The sequence below is a fragment of the Suillus plorans genome (assembly GCF_016647745.1).
Source record: "Suillus plorans strain S12 chromosome Unknown HD556scaffold_125, whole genome shotgun sequence".
Classification (NCBI taxonomy): domain Eukaryota; kingdom Fungi; phylum Basidiomycota; class Agaricomycetes; order Boletales; family Suillaceae; genus Suillus; species Suillus plorans.
In genome coordinates this window covers 44,528-59,771 of record NW_024537509.1, presented here as the reverse complement: position 1 = coordinate 59,771, position 15,244 = coordinate 44,528, and the positions used below count along the sequence as shown (strand labels likewise).

The 15,244-nt window shown below is 46.2% G+C and overlaps 8 protein-coding genes across 8 annotated transcripts; 1 reads left to right on the top strand and 7 right to left on the bottom strand.

Annotated features, from left to right (window-relative positions):
- Positions 1-397: 397 nt before the first annotated feature.
- Positions 398-2,768, bottom strand: HD556DRAFT_1314701 (uncharacterized protein; the record flags this gene model as incomplete). Its single annotated transcript, XM_041300986.1, has 10 exons — positions 398-579; positions 637-778; positions 1,121-1,133; positions 1,632-1,654; positions 1,820-1,863; positions 2,010-2,190; positions 2,237-2,380; positions 2,430-2,618; positions 2,675-2,712; positions 2,759-2,768. The coding sequence occupies 10 exons, from the start codon at positions 2,766-2,768 to the stop codon at positions 398-400; spliced, it is 966 nt and encodes a 321-aa protein (XP_041152391.1).
- Positions 2,769-3,293: 525 nt separating this feature from the next.
- On the top strand, positions 3,294-3,524 carry HD556DRAFT_1250664 (uncharacterized protein; the record flags this gene model as incomplete). The annotated part of the gene is made up of 1 exon (XM_041298951.1): positions 3,294-3,524. The coding sequence occupies one exon, from the start codon at positions 3,294-3,296 to the stop codon at positions 3,522-3,524; it is 231 nt and encodes a 76-aa protein (XP_041152390.1).
- A 126-nt stretch (positions 3,525-3,650) lies between these two features.
- Positions 3,651-4,949, bottom strand: HD556DRAFT_1451290 (uncharacterized protein; the record flags this gene model as incomplete). The annotated part of the gene is made up of 5 exons (XM_041307930.1): positions 3,651-4,143; positions 4,198-4,361; positions 4,404-4,542; positions 4,595-4,854; positions 4,908-4,949. 5 exons carry the CDS (start codon positions 4,947-4,949, stop codon positions 3,651-3,653), a joined length of 1,098 nt encoding a protein of 365 aa, XP_041152389.1.
- A 653-nt stretch (positions 4,950-5,602) lies between these two features.
- Positions 5,603-7,122, bottom strand: HD556DRAFT_1451289 (uncharacterized protein; the record flags this gene model as incomplete). The annotated part of the gene is made up of 3 exons (XM_041307929.1): positions 5,603-6,241; positions 6,295-6,443; positions 6,498-7,122. The coding sequence occupies 3 exons, from the start codon at positions 7,120-7,122 to the stop codon at positions 5,603-5,605; spliced, it is 1,413 nt and encodes a 470-aa protein (XP_041152388.1).
- Positions 7,123-7,152: 30 nt separating this feature from the next.
- On the bottom strand, positions 7,153-8,070 carry HD556DRAFT_1451288 (uncharacterized protein; the record flags this gene model as incomplete). The annotated part of the gene is made up of 1 exon (XM_041307928.1): positions 7,153-8,070. One exon carries the CDS (start codon positions 8,068-8,070, stop codon positions 7,153-7,155), a length of 918 nt encoding a protein of 305 aa, XP_041152387.1.
- Positions 8,071-8,243: 173 nt separating this feature from the next.
- HD556DRAFT_1451287 (uncharacterized protein) lies at positions 8,244-9,227 on the bottom strand (the record flags this gene model as incomplete). The annotated part of the gene is made up of 1 exon (XM_041307927.1): positions 8,244-9,227. The coding sequence occupies one exon, from the start codon at positions 9,225-9,227 to the stop codon at positions 8,244-8,246; it is 984 nt and encodes a 327-aa protein (XP_041152386.1).
- Positions 9,228-9,415: 188 nt separating this feature from the next.
- Positions 9,416-11,277, bottom strand: HD556DRAFT_1451286 (uncharacterized protein; the record flags this gene model as incomplete). Its single annotated transcript, XM_041307926.1, has 4 exons — positions 9,416-9,997; positions 10,063-10,452; positions 10,506-10,796; positions 10,900-11,277. 4 exons carry the CDS (start codon positions 11,275-11,277, stop codon positions 9,416-9,418), a joined length of 1,641 nt encoding a protein of 546 aa, XP_041152385.1.
- A 290-nt stretch (positions 11,278-11,567) lies between these two features.
- HD556DRAFT_1314698 (uncharacterized protein) lies at positions 11,568-15,235 on the bottom strand (the record flags this gene model as incomplete). The annotated part of the gene is made up of 13 exons (XM_041300985.1): positions 11,568-11,752; positions 12,004-12,065; positions 12,242-12,273; positions 12,332-13,032; positions 13,090-13,196; positions 13,252-13,413; positions 13,440-13,677; positions 13,789-13,822; positions 13,884-14,104; positions 14,168-14,259; positions 14,612-14,857; positions 14,915-15,097; positions 15,156-15,235. 13 exons carry the CDS (start codon positions 15,233-15,235, stop codon positions 11,568-11,570), a joined length of 2,343 nt encoding a protein of 780 aa, XP_041152384.1.
- Positions 15,236-15,244: the final 9 nt, after the last annotated feature.

Below are 15,244 nucleotides of genomic sequence, written 5' to 3'. Positions count from 1 at the left end.
CCAGTGAGTGTGTCGATCCTCGTTCGACAACAGCCATGCTGATCCAAGTCATTGCCCACCGTTCGCAGCATGTGAATGTGTCGATCCTCGTTCGACTAGCAGTCTCCTTGAGGAAGGAACATCTGCGCGATCTACGACGACGTCGATTATCGTTCGAGCTCGGACCACGCTGATCCAAGCTCGTTGCTTACCGTTCGCAGAGTGAGTCCGTCATTTCTCGTTCAAGTTCGGACCATGCTGATCTCAAGTCATTGCCCACTGTTCGATCATCGCCGATAACGACACTTGTGCACATTTCGATCAAGAAGACTATTCTATTCACAAACGTTCACAACCCATACCTCTCTTCAATCTCAACACTAATCCCTGCCCCCACGACCGCGACCTAGAAGTCACCTCAGGTAACGTCCCCACCTGGATCTCCGAGTTGTCTGAACGGTCCTTTCCCCTCCTCCTTGGATTTCAACAGCTCTCTCGACTCCCTGCTGCCTTTCAACTCCCCGCTGCCTTTCAATGGGTCTCTCCATGTTTTGCGCTGATGTGCGCTGCTCTCGCAACCTTCTTGTGCAAGTCGCAGTACTGTATAACTAGTGATTTATTTCAGTTTTTGATTAAACATTATCAGTAATTACTTACTTTGTCTTGCGGACCCATTGATATCAATAAAGTTATTGTAAAATGTAGAGTGCGTTTGAGTGCGTTTGTGAATTGATGTGATCGACAATCTGCTCTGAGTTCTCGTCGCAGTTCTCGATGACTGGAGTCCTAAATTATCAATCTATTTTTGGCTTATGTAATTTTAGAATATATCATTAATAGAGTTGGTTTTAAGCCCTTAAGTCGACTTAGCTGTAACTACTCGAGCCAGGCCGAACCGTAATTACACAAGCCGTAACCACTTGTCAACTCAGCTATTTTTAGCTCGGGCCGCGGCTAGAACCGGCAACAAGCCGGAGCCGCGGCAACACTACTTGGTAGATAATCACTTATAGGAATTTCCGCATCTCTCCAAAATTATGATCTATCACTGTATGCGCTCGGCTTCCTGTTGGCCATTTGCAATTGGATGCAGTCAGCTACAGTATCTTTGTAATATTTGTGCAGTATTGTCGTTGCTCACAGTTGTGATGAGTCTATGGAGATACATTATCAAGAGTTATAATATTCTCGCAATATTTACGTAGTATGGTCTTGATCTCAGTTATGATGTGTCCAGGAAAATGGATTGTCAGAAGTTGCAATATTCTCATAAAATTTATGCAGTAAGTTATGATATTGTACCATCAGATACTAGATAACCCTTCAATAGCTAAAAGAGATGTACAGTTGTGATGAATCTGATGCGATCGGCTAGGTAAATACACAGAAATCAGGGAAGTGGCACTCCTCAGCTCTATAGTACAGTCACACGCAGCAGGTAACATGAAGGGCATTGCAGTGAGTCATGGGGAGAGCGGAGATGAGTATGTGCACATGAACACTCGCTTTCTCGTCGAATTGCTCGGTGGACTCTCTCGAGCTCAAGTAGCTCGAGAGTCACGCTCCTCCTATCCTGTGCATCAGCAAACTAGGGGGTACCTGTACAAGGTTGTACAAGACTGTACAAGACTGTACAGACTTCACAGGCACACAAGGAAGTCCCCTCTTTACAGTCCTGTCACAAGGTATCACAAGAGTTACAAGAGTTACAAGCATTACAAGCATTACAAGTGATACAAGCGTTACAAGTGATACAAGTGTTACAAGTGATACAAGTGTTACAAGAGTTACAAGCCATACAAGCCATACAGGCATTACAATATAGACAAACAGAACACACTGTGCAGATAAGACATATTTTGCAGATGAAACACATCATGCAGGCTGTAGGGCACCATACAAGGGAGCATAAACTGTGGTGATTGTCGTAGATCATAAAACATGAGCAGTACTACTAGTACCAGATTATAAAATGATATTGACATCCTCAAAATCACTGCCTGCACTCGCATCGCCATGAACAAACTCACCCATCCCAATCATGGCCCACTGCGCCAGCATATCTTCGAGCTCTTCATGACGTTCGGGAATATCCATCAGCTTGTCCACAGACCTCCGCAACAAGTTGAAATCGCTCCTACATTTATCAGCAGAGAGGTCGGGTAATTTGTCAGTACCAGTTTCGGAAAATCCAGAGAGGACGCCCTTCATCTATTAACTGATTAGCGACGAAAAATAAAAATAAATCACGGTGCACCACAGTGGCAATGAGAATAAGCCCGTTCTGAGGAATTGTGTGGCGAAATTCGTCCGTGTTCTTCAGTGCCTTCTTGCTACTGCTATAGTAAAATGCCAGGCAACCATCCATGAGAGCCTGTGACACAAAATTTTTCCATTCGCCCTAGAGAAATAAACAGTGAGTGGTCGCATTGCGAGTAGTGATCACATACATTAGACGAGTCGGGAATACGAAGATAATCACTGGTCTTGAGGAGCTCGGTGGCAGCTGCGATGACGTGTTTCTGTATGTCCTCCTTGCGTGTGACTGTGCCCTTCGGGAAGATGTCATACGCCGATTTTGTGATGGGTATGATCACTTTCTTCAGTTCTGTACGGAATGTATACAAGTCGTCGCAGAGCTGATGATAAATATGAAAAAGTAAGTGCACTGGTCATCAATTAACAATATACTTACCATTCGGGACATTTGTGCTTTGTACTGCGGGAAATAACCTTGTAAACAATGAGATTCAGGTCTGGTGGCGCAATAAACACTTACCTTTATCCATTTTGATCTTCTTCTCATGATAAGGTAGACGACATCCAAATCCAGCCACATTTTGTATCACCTCCGCGTACAGGTTATTTCACAAACATACTGCACATTAGAGCCTATTAGCATGCAAGAATGCATTCCAGATACCTTTGGCTACAATATGATGGGAAATTTTTTTATTTCCTGTGATGTTATTTCGACTTTTATGAAAAGTGTCCAAAACACCTTGAATAGTCTTCAGACACAGACTGATGAGAGAACATAAATTTGACGTCGAGAATTTGGCCATGTCACATGATATATAATCTTACATAATCCACTAAAAATGCAAAGCAAAGTCTACCAGGAGATTGGCTCACAAATCTCAATAAGCCAGCTATGGGTCACAGAAAGACCTGCATTAAAAATAGGCTCAAGAACCTGCATAAAAATCCCCCTAAAGTCAAGTCCCAAGCACCAGAACTCGTCAAGCTGTATCGCTCGGGTCCTCGGGTCCACAAGATGGAAGATATGGAAAAGCATGTCAGTGCATGTCTTGATGATATTCCGTTATTGCAGATCCGAAGGTAAGCTTGAAACAATCTTCAGCCAAACAACCACATCTAACGGCGCTGTCTCCAGGTATGCAAATCGTTCCGCAAGGTTCATGGATGCATATACCAAGGGTCTTACAGGGCCACAAGCAGTTTGGGCGACGAGGAAATATCACAGACATCGAGTCGTTCCGAATTCTATTTTGGAGGCTTTAGACACAGCGGGAAAGATATGATTGACTACAGCGTATATGATTTTGACAAGGCAATGGCGAAAGAAAAGATCGCAACTGGCAGATTTGGCCGTGGGAAACATGACATAAGCAATGCAGCGCAGTGGTTGAATCAAAATGTCGTCTACCTTACCTCCAGAGTTCAGCATCCAAGACTTCTTGTGCAAGTTGTAGAGCGTCTCCGTGTTCTGGAATAGGATGTGACAGGACAGCTTGGAGACGCATTTCCACCTTTGCTGCCTGCAAAAATGCTTGCCAGGAAGGTGGATAGAAGCCGAGCTTCGTGGGGTCCTCTTGAGTTGGTTTGATCTTTTGTTCCCTAATGGTCTTGCTGCTGCATGAATCTGGCTCGGGTGTGGTACTAGAAGAGCGACCACGAAGAGTGGGTGATGTTGCGCAATCAGATGGAGAAGTGTCCTTGGGAAAGGACTGTGATGAAGAGTGTACCTGGGAGGAGGGCCATATGCGATTTGAGGACTGGGTTGCCCGAGATGGAGAACGCCGAAGAGGAGACTGTATGCGGGAGGAAGAAGCGCGCACAGACGGTCGATGTCCGTATTGATGAGCTGATGGAGAGCGTGAACGTGGAGATCTTGTGCGTCGACGTGGAGATCTTGTACGCCTATGAGACCTTGAACGAATGGAAGAAGTATGTGAGTGACACGGGGGTGAGTACCTACACTGCACTTGAGCAGGAGAAGCGCGTCGAGGTGAGGGTCGACGAGGTGACTTCGAGCAGTGGGGACGTTGACTATATTTCATTCTCAAGAGGGAAGCCTGCGAAGGAGCCTTGCGCCGTCCATTCTTCGCCTGATGAAGCTCGAGGACATCAATAACACCCTAAAAAAATGTGACTAGGCGAACATTATGAAAACTTTATACACCTTCCTGTGACTCCTGTCGAGCTGCATTGTTGAGCTCGTCATCGATACCTTGATCAAAATCATGCATTCCACCTTCAAGATCATCGTCAAAACCATCCACTTGGTTCCTTTGCTGACCCGTGGATTGATTCTGGTCCCTGCGACGGGAATGAATGAAGGACGATGAAGGTAGAGAAGTAGAACACTTACATTTGACTGTCTTCATCTTCCCTGGGATTATCATCTGGACCCTGGTTGCCGTTTTCGCTAGCACCGTCATATTCATCCCGATTGTTGTGTTGCAAGTTGAAATCCCTATCGTGCTCAGGCTGTAAGTCAGAATCCCCATCACGCTCAAAATCTCTGTCTTCTGCGATGTCTTGGTCTGCTACTTGGCGTGCCTTCGTACGGGTAGCACCAGTCTTCCGAGTACTGGACGTGGGCGGCTTGAACCCAAACCTCTCCAAAGCCTGAGTAGTGTGAAGGGTTGAGAAGTGCGAGAGGGCTGAGATCCTGGCCTAACTTGGTTGTTGGCTGTAATGGAATGCTGCTTAGGAAATGACATTAGCTTACAGCAGTTAGAAGAATGAGCCGTTACATTTTTCTTCGTTTTTCGAAGCTGTGACAGAGCCATAGGATTTTTTCTGCATCTGAACCGCTCATTTTAATAGTGGGCTCCACACGTCCTTTCCTTGTTGGGACTGCTAATGTTTCTCCAGTCTTTTTCAGTTGTGCTGCATGACCGCCAACACCTCACGTGCTTCTCTCGCTTCGTCGAGAGGGAGGTGCTGCTGAGGCAGAATGCTTGGCCCTCTTTCTTGGAGGCATCGGGCAAGCCGGATATGTATGTAATACTACTGGGATCTAGCGCTTTAGTAGTCGTAGATTACATAAGCTACAAAGCGCAACAAAAGGTTATGATGAGGGAATGGCTAGTAAGGAGAAGAAAAGGAAATAGTACATAAATCCAGTACTACATATGGGCAAGGCATGTGTCAATAATCATCAAAAGAACAACATAGCTGAACTTGAAAAATCTAATAGTATCACCTCGAGAACTTGAACCAACGAATGTTGTCTATATGAATGCGCCCTACGTTGAGGTTGGCTGTTAATAGATGAATATTTGCGACTTCAACGCGATGGTGGTGGAGGTACATAAGCACTATATGGTGCTCTAAGATGCAATCGGCCAAGGGACATGGCAGATAAAAATATTCAGCGAGACTTCTTGGGATTCCGGGTGAAACAACGCAGTGGAAGTTTCGAAGGTCCTGCCTCGGGAATTGGAGGATGAACTATGGAAGCAGACCCTGCTGAGGGGTTAGTAGTAGGTGCGATTTCAACATAGGTGTTGATAAACGGGGTCAAAATCTCGAGAACCTTCTCATGAGTGGTCTCTATTCTCTCTCTCTCGTCGGGCTTGTTCGCGAGGCAAACCAAAGTCTGCCATTGTTGGACGAGAGGCCTAAACACTGCGAAGTAATCCGAGGTCATCTTCACCATAAAATTTGGGTCCAGGACGACCCCCACTTTCACAAAACAGCAGGTACCCAGAAGCCCTCTGAGATCGGCCTTGCCCAAGGCCTCATAGGCGCTTGCCCATGGCAGCGAGTCTCGAGTCCAGGATGGTGACAATTCACCGCGCGGCCCCCCATACTTCGCAACAAACTCGAAAAATATATAAAACAATGACTCCAGGTCATCAGAAGGCTTGTGTTCAATCAGCCATTGAACATCATTGGCCAGGGCGACGTCCTCGCCCGGATTAATGTCGCCCAGGTTGGTGTTGGTGTCCAAGAAGGTCATGTTCATTATGCTCTGGAGAATACAGATGGAAATATATGGCATCGCACCCTGTAACAATAAAATTGACAGCACGCACAGCAAATTTCGGAAAAAAAACTTACAGTACCAGGTGAATAAGTGCTGGTCGTATTCACTGCCAAAATTGCAGCGTGGTCGAGGTCAATGAAGTAGCCAGTACCTTTATAGATAACAAAATTGTTGGGACTGAGGTCACTGTGTAGGACTCGTCTCTCAATCATTGCATGGTGAGCTAAAACAAATAATCATGAGCGTGTTTATGTTCTGCGCATTCGATATGACTCACCGATTACAAATTGACAAAAAGCTGTGATCAGCTCCCTTCTAGAGTTGAAATGAGAGAGAGGCTCTCCGCAAGGGCTCAAGAGAAGACACCGGTGAAATCTATTGCAGAATGCGGTGTCATCTCGTTGATCCTGGTTATATTCCTTGCGAATACGCGCTGTACAATCAGGCTGCCCCTCGTAATGGACATCCCAGTCGTCAATAAGTTCGACGACGTTAGGAATACCCTTGAGCATCCTCAGGACGGTTGGTTCATGCATTTTTTTCGACTCCTCCACCCAACAATCTTTCAGAGCATACTCTACTCCTTCCTTGTTTCTAACCCGATAGCAGATCATTCCTCTGCAGAAAAATCCATGACTCTTCCACAGCAGAGCCATGATTGAATAGACGTTGTGCTTGTTGTCTTGCACCCAGCCTATCACCCCATCTGCAAGATTGTCATGGGTGCCATTACACACAGCATGACACATGTGAATAGTGGGATCAAGGCCCAGGTGGCAGCTATCCAGAAGTGTGAGGGCAGCTAATGCATCACAGAGGCGTATAGAGCCGGGGCACTTGTGGATATAGAAAGGAAGGGATATGATGATGCCGGAGCGGTCGAAATAATGTCCACAGAGCATATTCGCGCTGATTGAGTAGGCAAGTACAAATCAACGCCATGGTTGCTCTCGCATGATTAGATATGCTTTGATTGCTACCCCCCAATATATTGGTAAGTCTCTATTCTTAGAAAGATCAGAAGAGGTATGCTCCATGAAGGTCAGGACATTTGCCCATGATTTCTGTTCCTTCAGGAGTGTGAAGTCGAACAGGGATAAATCGGGCTTCTGTGTGTTAAATTCATCTGGAATGGCAGTGGTAGAGAACTCTGCAGTCCAGTACTGGGCACCCATCGCAAATATGTAGGGGATTTCGTCCTTCAGCGTGTTGCGCAAGTGATACTGTATAGTACAAAAGAGACGCTGCAGGTCTGTCTCAGTGGTGTGCACCACCTGTTGTTGTTGTCTTTTCTTCAACCCGTCTTTAAATTCAAGGCCATCCCAACTCTCTTCAAATTCAACTAGTTGATCTCTGAGGATTGCCGATCCGAGTGAACCCTCATAATTGAGCTTTGCGCCACCACCATCATCTGCACCTGAGTCTTCGTCGTCCTCCGAGTCTATGTCCCCGTTGATCTCTGTGTCTGAGCCTTCATCGTCCTGCAGTACGTCAGTATCTGAATCAAGGTCTTCACTCCGTTTGACTCGTTTGCTGCGATTGAATGTCCATCCCTTGCTAGAGTATGCAGGTGGTCCACCAAATCTATTGTACTTGATTAGTTTAAGGCTCCCTGCCTTAATATTGGTTTGAGGAACGATTTGGTTGAAAATGGAGCGCTCGAAATCCAATCGAACTGCATTGCCAACACCTTCATGAATGACGTGGAATCCCATCTCACGCTTGAGGAGGGGTTTGACGGTGTCCAAGGTGCACGGAAATCCACCAACAGGGATGCCAATAGAGGTGATTCTATCACAGAGAAGCCGGTCAATGTCAACGAGGGATGAGACTGTGGTGTTTTCCAGCATTTTGTCGCCGTGACACCAACCAGAACTCAAGTTGGCTTACATTGGCCTCAATGCGGCGTTTGTTGCTTGGTGTTGATTCTCCTTCAATATCACGATGTGTATTGATTCAACATATACTGGTATGTACTGTCTATCCTTGCGAAGCATAGTAAAGAGTATCATAGATCTGCTTGTCAAAATACTTGTTCAAAAAAAAAGATGGAAGAATAATGTGATAAAGTCGCTTTCGTCAACCGTGCATCCGCTACTGCCCCAAATTGAGGAATGAGATTGATAAACGAACGAACTTGCCGGAGGGGAACTATGTCACCCACTGGAGTACCATTAGCATGCCTAGCACACTTCAAAACGTGCATCTCAGTAACAGGATCAACCGCACCAATCTTCATGTTGTGGACATAACATATGTACTGATCTCGCCATCCAATACGAGAACCTCGTCGAGGCATCGGGCGCATGATAACCTGCAATTCGCAGACAGTGTGTCCTGAGGGGGCCAATACACATAAGCCAACTTGATGAATAGAAAGAGGCTTACCCTTTAATCCAGACTGGGGCCATTCATACTGTCCATCAATATTGACAAGGACAGCATCCCGTCGGCCTTTCAACCACTCGGGGGATGAAGGAGAGGTGTGCAAGGTTTGCGCTGGTAAGGCAGCGCTCGAATCATGATATGAAACCTGTTGTAAGCGAACCGTGTGCCATACTTGAGCACGATCAAAGGGAAGAGTCAGAGGACGGTCAATAAGAGATCTTCTTGGAACTCCAACTCCATGAATTAGGTTTCGGTTCCTTGCATCACGTTGCAAGAAGTCAGAAAGAGCATGGTGGAGCCCTGGTATGTTGAAAGTGTCAGCGATGTCATCAAGTTTCATTCCAGTGCGGGTGGGATTGTAGTTCAGATGGATAGCAATGTTACCGGCAGTAAATGTCCGAGGCGGACCCGGGTAAGCGCTGGCTTGGTGCGACGCAGTAGCTATTTCCCTGGCCTTGTTGAAATAGTTAGTAGTAAGGCGCATGGAATTGAGCTCCTCCAAGAGCGCAGTTCGCGGATCAGTTGGTTCATCATCATCATGCGCAGTACCCTCTTCCTCATCCCCCTCATCCTCAGGTGATGTTTCAACAATATGATCGACAACGTGACTTTTTAACATCGTGGCAATGGCAAACCGCCGTAGCTTCTCCAATCAATCTAAATGACGACATATTTGCGGATCGTAGTCATTATTGTTGGTGTGTCATGCGGGGTCCTTGATTTTGGATATGTGAGAGTGTTCAGTGGCATCTGCAGACCATTGAATGGGAGCACCGACTTTGCGTGTACTAGCGGTAATGCTCTGCATCAGTGTTTAGGTATGAACCAATTGTCGATCAGTTTCTTTGCACCCATCCGCGCGCCCAATGTCATGATGACAGCTTTGTTTTGGTGGAATATCAAGAGCGATTGGTCGATAGATGTCAATAGGTTATTATCGGGGGAAGGGGATTGTGCCATGTATCGGACATCCATAAGGGCACGGATCATGATTACAAAACGACGAGGGGCTGCGCCGGCAATCAGACCAACGATGTAGCGCTGAACATCACAGTGAACTCTCCCCGTGACTTGCTTGAGATTTGAGATTCCACCAGGGAAATGGTGGTACCCTGTGATTGGCTGCAAAATCGCGAACCTAAAATTAAGTTCCAGCGCTCCAATGGCTGCAAGACACCAATGAAGATCATGATCCCAGAATGCTTTATGCCAGTGATGCAGGGGTTCTGTCGTTGAAAAGACTGAGGGATCGGCATGCGGCCAGGACATCCAGAAAGGCGCGTGAACACCGTTTAGCCTGTATTCGGCGCACACTTCAAAAAAAGCTTTGAGGTTATTGGGGTCGACCTTGATGCTCATGAGCTGGTCAAGCGTGACAGAGCGCGTACGCTTGGGATGACAAAAATCATCCCCAAACTCGAGATATGACGCCATGGAGAAGTTTTGCCACGCACACATGCAAGCATACATGCCTCGGGGGTATCAACAATATAGGCTGCAAGAGGCATATAACAATGATGAACATTGCCTACCGGATCTGACATCATGATCCCAATCTCGGCTGCTATCATCAATGGTCGTAAAACAATGGCAAGACATTCGTGTATAAGGCGATCTTCGAGCACGCCCCGCATCCGTTGATTTGGGTGCAAATACTGTGGGATGGGGAGGGGAGCCGTAAGTAGGAACACCCTAGACGAGAGTTTGGTGCAAGTGCACATGCGGATATTGGCAAGGCCTAGAAGAAGTGGATGAGCGACCCTGGCACCGGTCATAGTAGTGACATTTGTTTTGTCGGAAGATAGTACAGTCCCAAGGATTGTAGCGCCTCTAGGTAGTTGGCTCTGCACAGTCCAGGATGAGATGGTGCAAATTATAGAGTTTCGGATGCACATACCTGGATGTCCCAAGCAGAATCACCCATCAGCCACTCCGAATATACACGCAGAAGCTGCCCTGCAGCAGTGTAAACGCGACGAGGGACAAAGTCAAGCTTGTCATGGAAGAGGGGGTCACTGAACAGACTCTCTAAGCATTCAACAGGATCCCTCCAGAATAGTCGGATCGGGTGTTTCGTGCTGTGAAGCGAGGTAACAATTTGGCACTTCCAGCTCGGTCCCTTGGGGAGCATCTCAGCACGGCTTCGTAATTCTTTAGCGTTCTTAAAAGATAGGTTTAGTTCCCGAATCTGTAAAGGCAATCATCAATAAGAGGGTGAGGAGGAGAGAGGAGGAGAGAGGAGGAGAGGCTTCAATCGGATGGACTATGCACCAGCGCAGAAGATCACATACCATTGAGAGTGCCAAAAATTTATTGATTGCTGCCATGCTGAGCGAGGACTGAAGAAGAAAATCAGCAACTTCCCACTCATTCCTCGATGCAAAAGGGTAAAAAAGATTATCTTTCCTGCAATCCGCATACTCATCGGCGTCGAATAGATCCAGAAAGGTTGTGCCGTCCCGAGAGTAACAAGTCCCTGCGCCTTCATACCATTCCTCTGCACTTTGAAATTCCTCTCCCGCTACGTCAAAGTGGTCTCCACCGATGTCAACACTCATTCCATCTCCAGCATCAGGATACAAGACCCTGTCACAGTGGTCATCAGAAGGAAACTGAGGCGAAGGAGAATCAAGGGATCGCCAGCAGGCTATGCTGTCATAATTATGCATAAATAAGGATGGTAAGAGACTTTGTCGTTATGCATGGCTCATGCTAATCCCCAAATACTGTTGCTTTTATGCATAACGGTGCCTGTGATGCATAATGGTGTCGAGCACCTCCTGCCGGTTATCCGCACCTTAATTTGGTTATCCCGATCGTAAATCTACTCCTTTGTACCCATTCCTGGCCTCCCTTCCAGCTTCTTCCTAATTCGAGCCTTGTCCTGATCATAAATCTACTCCTTTGTATCTGTTCTGGCCTCCCTCCCAGCTTCTTCCTAATTCGAGCCTTATCCCGATCATAAATCTACTCCTTTGTACCCGTCCTGGCCTCCCTCCCAGCTTCTTCCTAATTTGAGCCTTGCTAGATCTCTATCCGGATCTCGTGCAGGAAATTTCACTAAGTCTTTCAACCGGGCATAATTTCTACTAAGTCCCTCAAGTGATAGACTAGCGTAGTCTTTTGGCATCTGTGACAGTGGTTCTAGTACACGTATCATGTCTGTTTTGCATTTACATGTACTAATGTACGATTTCTTATGCAATAAACAACTTGAACAACGACAAAAACATATATTTTGAAGGTCACAATAATATCTACTACATGCACGCAAGAAGGAACAAGGTATATATACTCGTTTTGCAAGAAACGACCTTCAGCAGTGCAACTATGCTACTTTCCTATGTATATGGGTGCATGAGCCAAGGTAAAGGCGGAGAAAACAAGACACTTACTTTTCTTAGGACGTTCGTTCTGGGACTCAGCGGGTCTTGGATGTTTGGGATTTTGGCCGATGCTGTTTGCCTGTGTGAATCGAGTCGTCTCCATTCAAACACGTCCAGTTTTCCTGATAGGCGGGGTACTGTTTGATTTGCTGGGTATTTCCGGGTCTGCGAGAACCTTTTGAACACGCTTGCCACTGGTGGGAGGGTTCTCTGTGCATGCCGAGGGAGGTTCGTCGCCTTCACTTACTATGGGTTCGGAGGAGGTAGTAATGTTCCTGCCTGAGTCGACTCAGATAGCTTCTAGTGCTGCAACAGCACCAACCGTTCCCACACCCACTGAGGTATCTATCCCGGACCCATTGGCACTCGCATCAACAGTGTTGTTACCTGCAACTGTGTGACTGGAGAGATTCCCAAATGGTGTTGGAGATGAAACAGGAGCTGATGCCGAAGAACCAGGCACCGGTGGTGGGACTGGGAGTGGAGGAAAAGAAAACATAGGTGGAGGGATGAACGGTGCTGGAGAAGACCTTCTGATGATGTCAGACAGGGAAGTTAAAGATGCAAAGTTTTCAGCTAAGAGCCGTGGACGAAAGCGAGGAGGAGAAGTATAAAGCATGTCCCTCTTCCATGCAGATATGGGCGAAATTGATGGTGAGTCTAAACAAGCAGGCAGGTTTGACGATGGCACTGATGTGTTCATGATGCCGGTTGTAGAGGGATTCTCAAAGTCTGACATTCCGAAGTCTCCCAAAGTGCCGAAATCATATCCATTGTTGAAGGAAATTAGCCCATCTGGATGCTGAGTCGGATACCAGGTATCAGCAGGAGGCTGGTGCATGTTTTCAACTGCAGAGATAGGTGCATGAGCTATAGGCGGCAGATGGGAGGGTGAAGACATCAACACCGAGTTTGATGGAAGGTTTTGGCCGGTATTAGAAGACTGCGACTCCCCAGCCACTAGGTTGGTGTCAGTTCCAAGAGTGGATGAGGGGGTAATGGGGACATAATCAATTGCGCGCATCTTCCTGACATGTTCTGCTTGATTGGGTAAGTCCAAAAATTTCATCAGAAGAGAAGAGAATAGCAACTTACGAAAAAGACTCGAAATGAAGGCAACATATGGCTTGATGTACTTGTCGTCGAAATCAGGAGTGGCTTGCCTCCAGTTTTGCCCGTACTCATTGATTCCTGTATGGTAACTTCAAAATGTCGACATGTCAGTAGGCAGTATATGCAATAGAAAATTCTATTCACCTCATCGCATTGATTTCACCATTATATCGAGGGTCAGGTCCAGCACCCAGAATAGTCCAATGGAAGCCAGTCATTTCATGGATAGCTTGCAAGAAGTGTGCGATGGGGCCGGTACATTCTTCAAGAGCCCTATTTGGTAACTGTGAGCCAATAGTTCTCGTACTGGTAGGTAAATGAGGTCAACAAACGTAGCTAGTTCCGAATTTGTCCTTTCTCGCGCTCTGGACTTGGCCTTGAGCAGTTCGCTGGCCTTTGTCTCACGTTCCTCCTGCACTTTTGCCAAGCATAGTGCTTTCACCTCAGGATTCACTGCCTCGTATGCCTCTCTTGTAAGTTTTTTCATGGTTGAAAGTCTATCACCCTTTGTAATAACAGAACCTGACGCGAGAGCCTCTTGTAGCTGATCTCGGACATCGGTCGCAAAACCTGATTTGGCAAAGATTTCTACAGGGCTGTGAATTCAGGTCCCCTTTGCCTTGTTTCCAATCATCTTATGAATAGATTTTGTCATTTTGTTGACTGAGGCGCGTCCGCTACGTTGTGATCTATAATTGAACCAGGTCCTGATTTGCTAAGTATATATGTTGTTGAATATATGATATATACATATGAGAGCTTGGTAGTACTCGCACCTGACGTCTCTTGTCTACAGCTTCCCCCAATAATTTTTTCTGTTCCTCTGCGTGCATTGACATGTCTGGGAGCATTGAATTAATTTCGGGCCACTTTTCGAACCAAGTGAGATAAACCCCCGGCCAGAAGGCCGACACAGTCCCTTGAGCCTGTGCTTTCAGAAAATCATTATACAAGCCTTGCAAATATTCCTTTTGCTCGGCAGTCACCCATTCTGTTCCTGCCATCTAATAGACATTGGCATGTCTTGATTAGTGACGTGTCATCCGATGGAAAAACATACTAACGCGATTGGTCTGTTTTTTGTCGTAACATGGGTTTTTGACGGAAATAAGGTTTTGCAATACTACGGCATCGGAGCCTGAACTCATTATCCTACACTGCCATAGCACGGACCTACACAGTCTGTGCTATGGCAGTGTAGGATAATGAGTTTAGGCTCTGATGCCGTAGTATTGCAAAACCTTATTTCATCATGCAGTGCGGACATTTGATATTTCCAAAGATCAAAACACAATCGACGTATTTGATATATGTACATGAGTGTATGTACACGAGCGTTAGTGTAGAACTTCGTCAAATTTTGATGCCCTTCTGGTACATAAGTTCTCCCATGGAGTGAGCCACTGCAAGGTTCCCAGCTCCATCAAATGTCAGAAGACTTAAGATATCCTCTAGATATGCGAGAATGGTTCTCAGGAAACGGGATGCCAAGTCAGTGGCTCACCACTCGTCGGATGTGATTCCACAGAAATATAGAATCTGATCTTGGATAGGAATTATGCGGTTGAGCAAGCCTTCAATTATCGCCATTGGTTTTTCGAGGATGCTGACATCACCTTTAATGCTGTCATCCAGGGTCTTAACATACTTGGTGAAGACACCTTGGACGAAGGCGCAAGGATCATCTGTCACCATCAACATCTCGTCCTTGATAACCTTGAGAGCGAACAAACATTGTGTAAGATCGGATCTGTTAGATATGAATGAATATATGACATATGTTTCTATTTATATAGCAAGAACACACAGGTTGATGTCTGTGTCAGGCTCGGACTCAGAATTCTCATTATTAGATTCAGACTCGGAGTCTTCATCACTGGCAGAGCCATGCAACACTTTGGATAGAGCTTTCAATAACTCTTGTGATTCCTTCATGTCACGCTTGGGGCTACGAAGTTCTCTGCGTCTTTTGAGAATTAGTTCTCTGTGGCTTTTGGGACAAGTGAGTCAGGAACGCTCGGAGATAATTCATATAAGGTGTGACATACTTAGCATAATAGCGCCGGCGTTTTTCACGAGCAGCGGTTAATTTTGCCTCAGGAGTGATGTGAATGGTTGGACGAGCCATAAGTGATGG